At 42.7% G+C, this 13524-nt stretch overlaps 1 protein-coding gene across 1 annotated transcript in view; it reads right to left on the reverse strand.

The window, feature by feature from the left end:
* Positions 1-3302: 3302 nt before the first annotated feature.
* The window catches only part of MROH2B (maestro heat like repeat family member 2B), a 53979-nt gene continuing 43757 nt past the window's right edge, over positions 3303-13524 (reverse strand). The window contains exons 30-39 of the mRNA XM_074328967.2: positions 13027-13214; positions 11751-11891; positions 11235-11349; positions 10451-10597; positions 10041-10223; positions 5900-6055; positions 5433-5567; positions 4920-5022; positions 3865-3930; positions 3303-3427 (exon numbers count right to left, since the gene is read on the reverse strand). Of these exons, the coding sequence (XP_074185068.2) occupies positions 3321-3427; positions 3865-3930; positions 4920-5022; positions 5433-5567; positions 5900-6055; positions 10041-10223; positions 10451-10597; positions 11235-11349; positions 11751-11891; positions 13027-13214 (1341 nt within the window). The 3' untranslated portion in view covers positions 3303-3320. The remainder of the gene's footprint in view (positions 3428-3864; positions 3931-4919; positions 5023-5432; positions 5568-5899; positions 6056-10040; positions 10224-10450; positions 10598-11234; positions 11350-11750; positions 11892-13026; positions 13215-13524) is intronic.

Below are 13524 nucleotides of genomic sequence, written 5' to 3' on the forward strand. Positions count from 1 at the left end.
GTGTTTTCTGCTACCTTGTCCTCTAAATCATTGATTCAATCCTCTGCTTCATCTAGTCTGCTGGTGATTCCTCCTAGTGCATTCTTCATTTCAGTTATTGTATTCTTCACTTCTGACTAGTTATTTTTTTATGGTTTCTTTGTCCTTTTTTATTCTTGCTATCTTATTGTTGAAGTTCTCACTAAGTTCCTTGAGCATCCTTATAACCATTGTTTTTAACTGTATCTGGTATGTTGCTTGCCTCCATTTTGTTTAGTTCTTTTTCTGGAGTTTTCTACTGTTCTTTCATTTGGGATGTATTTCTTTGTTTCCTCATTTGGGCTGCCTCTCTGTGTTTATTTCTATGTATTAGGTAGGGCTGCTATGTCTCCCAGTCTTGTCGGGTGGCCTTATGTATTCGGTGACCTGTGGGGCCCAGTGGCACCTGAGTCGGGTGCTCTAGAGTGTTCTTTGTGTGGGTTGTGTGTGCCCCCCTGTTATAGTTGAGCCTTGATTGCTGTTGGCATGTCAGCAGATAGGATTGACCCTCAGGCTGACTGGCTGTGGGTCACATCCACAACTTACCGACTGTTGTCTGGTGAGTTTACCCCATGGAGAAAGATTCATCCCGATGAGCTCTAGTGCTTGTTAAGACCACCCATTGTGTGTGCCACTTATGGGGCTAATTGGGTGGTGCTCTGCTGTGGTTTGAAGCCAACCTCCAAGTATGTTGGTTCTGGGGTCTCTTAGGAGGAGCTCTGGTGCAGGCCTCGGTCAGCTACTACCTGTGATCAGCTGGGGACTACCTGGTAGGAGCTATAGAATGGTTGCTGCCTGTACTGTACCTGGAGGTGTGTGGGAAAGGACACGCTGTGAACGGAGGGTGGCTGCTACCAGTACCAGGTGTGGGTTAACTCTGCAAAAAGCCAGGACAGTCTGAGACTTGCTGCCACCTGCTGGCTCCTATAAGTTTCAGCTGCTGATAAAGCCTGCAATATGCAGGGTCTCAGTGAATCAGCGGGTTGGAGCAACAGAGTTCACGAGACCAGTCAGATTCAGATTTGGCCTGTTGGGGTGGGCTCAACACAGGAAAGTTGGTGCTTGCCTGTGGGCTGCATGGGTAAAGGGTCCTCACACAGGGAAAATGGGGAATGTCTTTCTAGTACTCGACCCAAAGTTACACAGCGCAGTCTCTTCCCATGTATCTCTGATGTCCCAATGTCTCTGTCCTTCCATAAGAGCTCAGGGTGAGTGCCTGCACAGGTCTTTTAAAAGGATATTTGGGTTTCCCATCACTTTCCATCCCAGTTGGATGGTTGGAATCCCCACTGTTTCTCATAGCCAGATGTTGTGGGGGCTCTTCTTCCCTGCAGCAGTACTCCAGGCTGGGAAACCTAGTATGAGGGGCTGGGGTCCCTTGCTTCTTTGTAGGGAACCTCTGTCACCAAGATATTTTTCCTGATTTTCAACCACCACACAGAGGTTTGGGGCAGCCTTTTTCATGTCTCTGTTCCTCCTGCCAGTCTCCATGTGGCTTCTTCTTTATATCTTTAGTTATAAAACCTCTGTTCAGCTAGACTTCAGATGGTTCTTCAGGTTGATTGTTCTATAATTTAGTTGTAATTTTGATGTGTTCATGGAAGGAAGCAGGCACAGTGTTTAGCTTCTCTGCCATCTTGGATCTCCTGGAATTCAGGAGTAGCTTAGCTTAGTGATTCTGGCTCAGGACTCTCAGGATTAGGTTGCAGTAGGGTTGTCAGATTTAGCAAGTAAAACTATAAAACTCTCAGTTTAATTTGAATTTTAGATAAAGAATAAATAATTCTTTAGTATATGTGTGTTCCATGCAATAATCAGGACATACTTTTACTGAAAAAACATTATTTATCTGGATTTCACATTTAATTGGCATTCTGTATTTTATTTTATAATCCAGTCAATGTGTCAGCTGAAGTGTCAATCATCTGAATAGTTTAACTGGTGCCCATGGATCCATTTCCAAGATAACACATTAACATGCCTAGAAAGTTAGCTCTGGTTGTTTGCAGGAGACATTAGTTCTTTGTCCTGTAACTCTTTTTGGGCTGCTTAAGCAGCCTTATGACATGGCAGCTGACTTCCCCCAGTGTGAGTGATTCAAGAGAGTGCAATATCATTTATGACCTTGCCTTGGAAGTTACATTTTGTCATTTCTGAAATATTGTATTGATTGTGCTGGTGATTTTTGTTTTTCTATTCACTGTAAGAGGGGATTAAATGAATCCCAGGAGCCAAAAATCACTGAGGACCATCCTGGAGGTTGGTTCCATCCTCTGGAATTTATACACAAATTTCATAGAATATAAACTCAAAGAGGGTAGAATAAATTTTTTTCCCTGATAATTGTAGCCCAAGTGGTTATAACAGTGTCATGAATAAATAAATGGACTCCGGCCTAAAAAATCTTTAACCTAAAATATTCCTTTGGTCCTTAGAAGATTTTATAGGAACAAAAGATGCTTCCCCAAAGAGTCTGAGGATTAAGAGATTAGGATATAGGGAATAGAAATTTGTAAAGGGATACATCAACTTAATAATGTTGCTAATGAATAGCAGTGATGGTGGTGCTGTTAAATGAGTGCCAGGTTCTACGTTAGAAATTTCTTTGCATATAATTTCATGTATGTAAATTTTCAGGTATGCATTTTGGACAAGAGTAAGGAGTTATTCTATGATGCTATGAAGAAGGTAAACGCATATACGCACACATACATGCGTATGCACACATACAATTCCAAGGGAGGAATGCCCTGGGATAAAAATGGAGAGGAAACCATGAGATTTAATAGAATGTTAGAAAGGGTCTTATATAGAAAAGTAGCTGGCATAGTCTTGACATGTAAATTACAACCTGAGAAAGAATAGACAGGTTAAAATTTATCATAAGATTGCTTGTTAGAAAGAGTGTGGGTAGTCATTCAAAGTTGGCAAAAATATGTGAGGAAAGGGCTGTGAGTGGAAAGAAAGCAGTGGCTCTCTTCTTAATGGCAGCAGAATTGTTTCAAGTTCTGTCATTTGTTGGTATCTGTTGGGATATGAGTTTCCCAAGATAGAGGGCTAACCTGTGCAAAGCCACGTGGCCGTCACCACTCAAATCACAGGTTATCCCTCAAGTGAATTTGTGGGATTTACTTTTTACTGGTGGAAACCACCAGGGAGACCCTGGTAAGAAATATACCACCACTTCAAGGTCCCCATCCCAGGCACCATCTCTTTCCTTAGTATCCTGCAAGTTTGTGAGTTATGAGAATGAAAACAGGAGTCAGTTATAGAAAAAGCCTAGCAGTTTATTTCCTGATGGTTTACAGAGGGATGCTTATCTCTTTACATCTTCTCAGGAGGGTTTGCAAAGCAGCTCCGGCTGCCCTCTGGACACTCATACAGGGGTCTTTCAGAAGTGCTTGGAGCCCTGAAAGGGAAAGAACAGCAAAGCCAGTAAGTGAGGAAAGCCCAGGCCCAGGCTGTGCAGCATTGTGAGGCGCCACATGGAGGGTGAGCCCTAGGTGGGGTAGGCCCCCACGCTCACATCTTACCCTGATGGGTAGGATTGGGAGCTGCACACAGAGAATTGACTTTAACGCTGACATAAGGGAAGAGAAAATTCTGACCTCGTGATCAATAAACAATTGGAAAACTGTAGTCTCTGAGGCATGATACCCACAAAGAGGAGGAGCTGGGGCTCACTTTATTCTACGGAAAAATTCCAGTGTCTAGGGAACACCAGAGACGACAACAGGGCTCTACAATTTTCAATCGCTGGACTAACATGGAACTAGGAGCAGCATTAGTTGCTCTTTCTCTACGACTATCACAATAGACTGGGCAAACACTAGGCTTGGTACTTACGTGTAGTCAGTTGTTCTCTGTCTAATAGCTCCACATATTGGTTAGTCAAATTGAGAACAATGGCCTCTAAAATCAACAGGAGAAAAAGGTACTGATTTCATTATAGAGGAAGAGGCTGTGGAAAACGATTCAGGTCAGACTCTGTACCTGGTCAGAGGTTAAATGGTCTAGCTAGTGAATGAGCAAACTACATGACTCCCCTTGCACCCCCAGGGTGATGTGAGGATCTTGTCTTTTGCGTCTTGAGTGCCATGTCTGGTAGCGGTTGCTCACCCGATGAGTACTTGAAAATGTACTGCCAGTGGCTGTCAGGGTTTCAAAAGTGTGTAAAATATGGTCCCTGCCTTCAAAAAGTTTACAGCGTAGTTGAGGGATCACACACATGATCCAACAAGCAATCTTCAGTCTAAAAAGTGGCCAAGCTAGTGGGCCTGTTCACTGTGGGCTTGCTCAGTTGGCACGGGCATCATGATGAGACTTAGAATATCATAATGGAAGGATCCTCAGAGATTCACTTACTCTCCTCTTTTATTTTATGTCTCAGATGAAGGAGCAACACAGAGAAGTTAAGTGAATTAATTGTCCAGAATCACATAGCAAAGACAAGGTCTGCTGGCCCCCAGACCCACACACTTTCCACTTAGTCATGCTGCTGCGAAAGCTGTCTGTTTGACCTGAGCTTAGAAGGTTTACTATAGTTTATATTAAGGGATGATGCAAAGGAAAACATTTAGGCAGGGGCAGCAGGCTTGGAGCAAAGACTTGGGGAAAAGAAGGATCCGGAACTTGGAACCAGAAGAAGCACAGAGGGCCCAGTATGGAGAATGGTCTGATGGCAAGAGAGTGAGTGTTGGAAAGTAAGATGTAAGTTTTCATTTGCAAAAGAGAACATGTTCCTTTGAGGGAAGAGGTTGCAAGCCATAACATTTTCTTTCTTTTTTGTTTTTGGTCATACCAGTCATTCCAGTGTTCACACTGGAATAGCTTCCAGTCAGAGCAGAAATAGGTGGCAAAGAGGGGACATACCTGAGCAGGGAATGTGCATGTGCCCTCACCTGTGAGTTTGACAGCTGCACTCCTGATCACCTCCCAGTTGCTGCTGAAGAAGGTGAATGAGTGTGTGTGAAGGATCCACAGGATTTCCTGGTTTTTCTTGGCCTAGAAGACATATGTGTTACAAAGAGGGCACCTGGAAAATGACCTTTTATGAAATTCAGCATCCTATAGGTCCTAAGAGGGAAGTCTAAAGGCCAGTGAACACTCACACAGTCATTAATTATTCTGTTGGAGTATGTCTTATAGCTATTCTAACCTAAATTTAATCAGAAAGGTACTAGGCTTACAGGACTAATCAACAGATGTATTTCAGGAATCTAGGAGAACAGATTCTAGTCAGGATTTGGGAAAAGAGCAGAGGGTTATGTGACAGAATCACCAAGAATCACTGCTTTCCTTCCAAGACAGCTCTGCATGTAGCCAGAGATCCCCTGTCATGCTGCCTGCTTTTCTGGGATTTGCCAGGACTCTTGCCTGCATTTTTTTTCAGGCAGCATTTACTGCACACTCACCAGTTTCACACAGAATTGCCTATAGAAATCCCTGGCCCTTGGCAGGTCCTGAGCATCAAGGAGATGGTCTAACACCCCATAGAGTTCCTGGAGGCCCAGAAAAGGAATGGAGATGGTCAGGACATCACGGCAAGCCTAAAAAGCAGAGATTTCTGTGTCATAGTGTGTAGTGCTGGATTCCCTTCCAAAAGGGAAGAAATGCTGACTAGTGTTGGGAAAGGCGCAGGGAAAGCCAGTGATTTAAAGGGTTTTATAGTCAGGGATGACATCTTCCCAGTTTCAAGGGCTGAAGAGCAAACTCGGGAAGAGATGGCAAGAAAGAACCCAGGATTGGAGAAGTGATTTTCAGGTTCAACTGAGTGTGGCGACTTCAGTTCTGGCTTCTAGTCCAGCCAGACCAGGTGTCCTGGCACTTCTCAGCCACGGGGAGAGGAGGCGGGGCCGGTGTCTGCGCAAGGACCACTCACAGTTCCAATTTTGGGATTGGGATCCCAGAGGTGGAGAAGGAATGAAATCATGCTCTTTTTAATTTCTTCAGCAAAAAAAATCTTCCACCTTCTTCCTGTTAGGGATGCCAGATTCTTAAATAAGAAGATGGCAGTCAGTCTCACATCATCCTGCTCCTGTGGTAACAGATGCATGTCTTGGTTGAGTCTCCTTTCAGGTCATTCTGCAGCACCTCCCCACCCCCCCACCATGTTCGCCCCACTTCAGCAAAGGAAGGTTGGAACCCAGGAGCAGGTGCGCTTTGGTTACAGCCCCTATGTGATCCAAGCAGGCTTTTCCTTTCCGAGCAGCTCTCTAACACACTCTATACATGTTTAAATGACTATGGGTCTAGGGTTTAAGTGATACCAAAGAACTGGAGACTGGTTTCTGTCTTTGAGTAGCTAATGGGGAAACCTGACCACAGGAGTGATAAACAGGGAGTGCTGGCAGCAGAAGGCCAGGGAGGGTTCCTACTTGTTTTACTCAAACTAGCCTGATTGTATCATTAGCTTAGAGTTATGCGGTCTCTAATCTAAATCGCCCAAGGCCTCGGACTCTTGTCAAAGATCCTAAACACTTTCTAAAGGGATGACTGGCAGCTCAGAAATGTGGGCTTTGGGTCTCAGAGGGAAAGAATAAGCACACAAATACTTATCCCTATTCTTGGCTATGTGAAATTCTGGAACTTCCTTTTTTGTCCTGGATGATAGGCAATGATTTAAAAAACCAAAGGGTATGTTGCGGAGAAAGATGGCCTTCTATTATCTCAGATACTTTGCTGATATGGTTCAGAGTTCTAACAAACTCTGATGAATTTTCTGGAGGTTTTTTGTTTTTTACAGGTCTAATTTAAAATACTAGTTTAAAATACTCATATGAAGGCACAAGGATGAAGGGGAAATTCATCCTGAGTAGCAGAATATTATTTAGATTAGCAATAAACAAGGGCCAACAATGGAGAAGATAGAGCAGTTAATTTTCATGGCAAGTTAAATGTATAAGAAGTGGGCATATAAACAAAAATGCCATAAAGAAGTTAATAAAGATCTAGAAAAAATAAAGAATGCTTTTTGGGAAAAGCCCAGAAAAGTTAAATGAAATGTGACCTCATATAGTAGAAATGGAAGTACAAACATTCTTTAAATATATTAGGAATGAGGTCAGGACATATATTTTAAAAGGTGATTTTTTTTTAAGAAAAAGAAAGCAATAATAAAGTACCCACAAAGTAGAGACATATGTAGTTAGAAAAAAAGTCTTTTGAATTTCCAAAATTAATGACCTAACAATAGGTTAAAGAAGAATCAAGCAATTGGGATGATGAAAAAGAAAAAGCAGAAAACAGAAGTGACAAAAATGTTTTAGGTACTGGGAGAGACATTAGAGTTTCATGTCCTTGTTTTGAGTTGAGAAAATGGAGTCACAGGGAGTAAAGTGATTGCTCCGCATGACAGCATGGGAAATAGTGGTGAATGGGGCCTGGAGCAAGGGACGGCAGCCATATTTTCTGTTTTACCATTTCATCAAAGTATTGCCGTATATTTGAGAATTCCAAGAAAGTACTTAAACATTGAAAAAATAGGTGGGAGAATTTAGAGATTACAGAATTGTACGCTTAATCTATAAAAAGCTATAGGGGCAAAGTATCATAAAGTACAGTTAAATATATTTACAGAAACAAAGCATTACTGGAGAATAAGTAGCATATCATTGCTAAGACCCAAGTTTATCAAACTCTACTTTTACGAAAATGTGATAGAATTGACACCTATTAGGAAGGAGAAAGGTCTACCCTAACAACCAGCAAGACATTGGATTGTTTTCTTCTTCAATAGACTGAGAAGCATTATCTTGACCACAAGTAGGTGAACTTGTGATTATTGAAGGCGCCGATCCAAAAGAGTTATTATTACTATATCAACAACAACCCAGGAAAACCTAACAAACAGACGGGGCTCTGTCATGGTAACTTCAGCCCGTTGTTAAAGATTGTCATCAACTTATCTGTGTGGTGAAAAAAAAAAAACATATTTGTTATTTTATAGAAGATACTAAATTGAATGGGAGCCAAGTAAGCACTTTTGAGGATAAAATGAGAAGAAAAAGTAATATTGATATATTGGAGAAAGTAGTTGGAAACAAGCAGAAAGCTGCTGTCAAAGGTCAGGTTTAGGTTAGCACGTGAACAAGGGCAACTGAAAACTACAAAACTGGAGAATTATTGACTGTGGGCATATATTATAGGCTAAAATCTAGAGGTCTGTATGGGTAATAAATTGCTGCAGAGTCATGAAGAAAGAGCCAGATTAAACTAAATTGGAGTGAATGAACAGGAAAAGAGTGGATCTGAAAGGTAATGGTTCTTTAGATCTATTCAATACTCTTAGGCCTCATTTAGAGATATAACACAGTCACTGGCTTGCTAAATACTTAAAGAGCTGAAAAATTAGGTTTATGATGAATAATGAAGGAAATGAAGACTTTCTAGTCTGGAGATGGGAGTAAATAGGTAATTTAATAAAGCTTTAATTTTCTAGAAGGATACCCTAGAGCAGGGGTGTCCAAACTGCGGCCCGTGGGCCAACTGCAGCCCGCAATCCATTTTTAATTGGCCCACAGCAAATTCCAAAAATATGTTTAATTTACTTAAATAAACCAGGTGAGGCAATACGTACTTCACCTCGAGTGAGTAGCCCGGCTGTTTGTGTATTTTACCGCATATGGCCCTTGGTAAAAAACGTTGAAAAAAGTTTGGACACCCCTGCCCTAGAGGAAGCAAGTAGCAGTTTCCTATCCCCTCTGACAACACAACATGACAAAACAGTTTTAGATTAAAAAAAAAAAAAAGATTCAAGTTAGACATGAAATAGACTTTTACACAGACAGTGAATAAACCGAAAATAATAAAATCTAGTTTCCCAGAAATTATAAAGGAAAATGACCTTCCCTTGCCCAGGACTGCTGACGGATATTTTCTGAGATTAGGGCTACCAACTGGATCAGAGGGTTAACAACCTTTTCCCTTAAAAGGCCAGACAGTTGATAAAAGTGAACTGGCATCTTAAGATGCTTAACCATAGAGCTGGGAGGACTATGGGTGGAGCTGGGCCCCCTTGTTAACTCTCTAGTTCTGACTTCCTGTGAAAACTTTGTGGTAACTTCTGGGGGAGGGATGCTAATAAATAGAATAGCCATTTTGGGGTTGGTTTTTTTTTTTCTCCTTCACGTGGGCAGCCGCTTAGAATGCGGGAGGGGTGTGTGTGTGCATTCGCACACTCCTGGGGTGACCTCTTTTCTTTTTCTTTTCCTGAATAAATTGCAGTTTTGGTGGATTTTCTGGAGAGTTATTTTTTGCCAGTTGACACAGTAAATTATTTAGACTTTGTGGGCCATCTAGTTTCTCTAACAACTAATCAACTCTGCAGATGAAGTGTGAAAGCAGCCATAAACAATACACAACCAATGGGCATGGCTATGTTCCAATGAAACTTAATTTACAAAATGATGTTCTGGGCTGGATTTGGCCCGTGAGCTGTAGTTTATACTGACTTCTGGATGAAATGACCCACACAAACGCTTTGAGTCTTTGAATCTTGGATATGAAAATGATAGTGTTAGAAGCGGCAATGTCTTTACTGTCATAATTTGTGTTCCTCCCAAAGCAAACTTTGAGATGAGGATTTAGGCATACATAATTTATTTGGGAGGTGAGCCCAGGAAGCATTTTGGGAGTGGGAATGAGATAGGAAAGAGAAAAAAGTTACAAAAGAGAATATTAATGAGTATGTTACCCTGTAGGGAAGTGGAGCTCACTCCTATGAGGGATGAGGAAGCTGGGGAGTTTATCTATAAACTCTTGTTTCTTATCATTTGAAGGTCCTGCCCCAGTAAGTCTGGCTCACTCTACTCAGACCAAAGATGACTCCAGGGCCAGAGAGTACCCACAGAGACACACAGGAAGCCAATAGCCTGCACAGGAATTACTCAAGTGACCTCTATGCAGGTGACCTCTGGGGTAGGCCAGAGAATATGGATGGGACACCGATATCATCTACCTGCACCTCTTCCTGTTTGCTCACTTTTTCTGGGGAGGGAAGATTCCTGAACAGGCTCACTTACGTCTTCAAAGAAGGTTCTTGTTTGCAGCACTATTTCTTTGAAGTAGAAGCTCACATCTCGGTCTGTGAGCAGCTCCAGGATCTTTTTTAGAGCTTTCAGGCTTTCACAGACGACTTCAGTGCGGGCCAGGTGATACAGACCTCTGATGGTAGATTCTAGTATTATCTGCTTATGCTTCTTCACCTATTTTGAAGATAAGGTCTCTTAATCTCAAAAGTTGTTGTATGTGTATCTGGAATAGGGTAAAGAGACCCCAGACAAGGGTCCTGAGATTCTGTTAGGGTCACATGTACTTTAACTCAAGCGCCATCACTACAGCAATTTATTTGGATTTCTACTTAATTTCTATGCAATTATGAAGTATGGGTTGGTAAAGAAGGATTTCAAACTCCACTTAAAACTCCTTTTACCTTGTGAGGGGCCCCAGAAGCTGCATTCCCGAGGCCTCGGATGGCCATTTGTCTCAAAGTGGCGTTGGGGTCCCAGGCGCTCTGATCCATCAAGATGAGCACTTCGCGCAGATTCCCATGCTTCCAGAGGATTGGCTCCTTCATAAGCTGAAATCAAGACACTCCTCTCCTTTAGTCAAGGAGTAGCCTCCCTTCGGGAGAGTGCCAAGGGCACCAGAACTACACTTAAAGAGTAGGGCCCAGCTGCTTTTGGAGTGGAGGAGCAAGAAGCCTGCTGGTGAATGAGCAAGTCTTGCAGAAACTAAGCGCTAGGTGTAAGCAGCTCACAGATCAAGGTTACGGGGTGATGAGAACAAACTACCTACCTAAGAAGATGCTTCTAATCTAAATGGGAAAAAAATGGGCAGGGAAAACAGGGAATGACTGACAGTGTTCCTTCTCTGGATCAGCTGGGACTGCCTTTGTCCAAGAGTGAAGAGGCAGTGATATATTTGTTAGTTACTTTTTGTTTTCTCCCTCTCATGTTTATTCTCCACCTTCTCTGTCCTGGGAGGTTGACTTTTGCAGACCAGAGGGAAGGAGGAGGTTGAGAGTGGGTTCTTTCTCCTTTCTCACTCTTTGCTCACGTACCATGTTTCCGGCAGTACCAGCATCTTTCCACTACCAAAGCTCCCTTTGGAGGTCCCACCTCTTTTGTGGTTCTGGCTCCCACTAAACTCTTGACCCTGAGAGAAACACCCCCAGGGGACCCAGCAAGCCTGCTGTGGTGGCTGCTCTCCCTTGCCTCAGAGAAGAAAGCTGTGCCAGTTATCCGGTAGTTCTCTGATGAGGAGGTGAGAGATGAGAATAGGTGCTCCATGATGTCCAGTATGACGCCATGTTGCCACACTGCCATGCTCCTAGAAAATGCAAGGCTCCAGATTGTAGCAGAGACTCTTTTCTTTCTAAACAATGGAGCAAATTTTAGTCTATTTCTCTATCAGGAAAATCACTTCTCTAAAAAAGGAATGTTCAAGAAAAGAGCAACACGGCTTAAACTTTAAAATTGGCAACAAACTGCCCAATTTAAGTGCAGTTTACCTAAAACTGTTCATTGTATCACTATTTTTTTGAGGGGGTGGTGAATTTGGGGCTGATCCTACCACCTCTTCTCAACCTCATTTGCTCTTTGTTCCTTGTTTCTTCTCCTTGACTGTCAGTCTTTGGTGGGTCAGTTGCTCTCAGTGAGGTTGCCTGTATTGCATTTTCACTGTTTCTAGTTTTCTCCTTTGTATCCAGTTCTAGAATTTCTGCACATTACCTGGCCAGTGCGCATACTCCTGTGTGGTGGGTACTGGTATTGTTGAGTAGCGTCCATAAGTTGTCCCCCTCGTCAGATTCTTTGGCAAGGCCTTCTTTCATGGCTTGGGCTTGCACACACTTCAGAGTTGTAGTTGAGAGCCTGAAGGAGACAGTCACCATCACAAAAGTAAGTCAACCCCATACAGGGAATTGTGAATTCCCAAGTTCACGCTTTCTGTTCCCCACAATGCTCCCTCACTCCTGGATTAATGGATGTTGTGCAAGGAAAAAACAGGCAGCCTGACCTAACACTTTAGTTTTGAGGCCAAAGGAGGCATTGAGATGATTTGAGCTGGTGAATAATGCCTCAGAATCTTGTCAACCTCTCATGAGAAAATAAAGCCCTAAGGATGGAAAGGGCAAAATATCGTGTCTCACTGATTCTGAAACAGCACCTTGGAAATCAGGGTGCATCTTGCAATGGGTAGTGTGTTACAGTTGTTGACCAGACAGTAGTGGTGACATAGTCACTGTGGCCCTGTGAATGTCCATGCATGGACATCAGTATGACTTCTTTATACTGTTGTCATTTTAGTAAAGTTACACGTATTATGGAAACGACATGTGTTGCACCAACTGTTATTTAAACTGTCTTTTTTTTTTTAATTTATTTTTTTAATTTATTGGGGTGACAATTGTTAGTAAAATTTACATAGATTTCAGGTGTACAATTCTGTATTACATCATCTATTTTAAAAGGTTGATTTGACATTGGATTGAAAAGTTATGCAAAAGGGCAGGGAAACAGAGCAATGTGATATTGGATAAAAATGTATACCTAATAACCCTAAAACAACTCTTTGGGTAAATATACAATAAAAATTTAGAAGCGTTGATTCATGGCTTAGTTGGGAGTCTTTTTTTCTTTCTCAGTGGCACACAAAATAAGGTTGCTTCCTTGAATTGGCCTTAGATTTGATGAAATGTGATATTTTTATTTCTCTTCTTTCCCTGGTGGCCTTGACTATCACAAAATTCCAGCTTTCCTTGAAAGGTCTCATGGAAAGAAAAAAGGGGAAATAGAATGGGCCCTCAAGGGAAGAAGACTTATTTGTTATGTGACCATTCTGGGTATTGGTTCAGGGAAGAATTGCTCCAAGAATTAAGGACGGTGGAGCCTGATTTCTTCCTAGTCGAGGCCATGCTAGAAGGTGTAGGCCTTGAGTTCCGCAGACCCTCGTCTAAAGTCTGGGATCAGGCTAGCTCTGGAAGCCCCCCCCTGCCTGGCCATTCACCTGCAGGGGTCTGCGATTTGCTGCCGTTCTCCCTGCTGCATCACCCGCCGCCTGTGGCTCAAGCTAGAAGTTGGCATCTTCTGGCCTAGTGTGCAGCTGACCAGCTTCAGGAGAAGGGTGAACAGCTCCGGGTACAAGCCTGTGACAGGGATCCCTGTTGATACCACTTCATGGATAGCACAGGCCACCTGAGGGGAGAGAGGACCTTGTGGTCAGGCAGGCTCCTTTCCTCCAAGGACATTGTCGCACTGGGCTGATCTTCAAGTTTGTTTTCTCCCCATATGATTCCTTTCCAAGTTGACCACACATGGTAAAAACACATAGAAAAGGGAGGGTTTGTCTGGAAACTTCTCAATTCAGACTGGGAGTCTCAGGCCTGCCATGTTAAGTGACTCCAAACTCCAGGGGGCACCAGTCAGGTAAAGTGAAATCTTTTCCAACACTGGGGTCTTTCAACAAGAAAGGCTACTTGGGTATCTTGAAGACTAATTTGGAAAT

Source organism: Rhinolophus sinicus, chromosome 3, assembly GCF_057876585.1.
Source record: "Rhinolophus sinicus isolate RSI-liver-muscle chromosome 3, RSI-T2T, whole genome shotgun sequence".
NCBI lineage: Eukaryota > Metazoa > Chordata > Mammalia > Chiroptera > Rhinolophidae > Rhinolophus > Rhinolophus sinicus.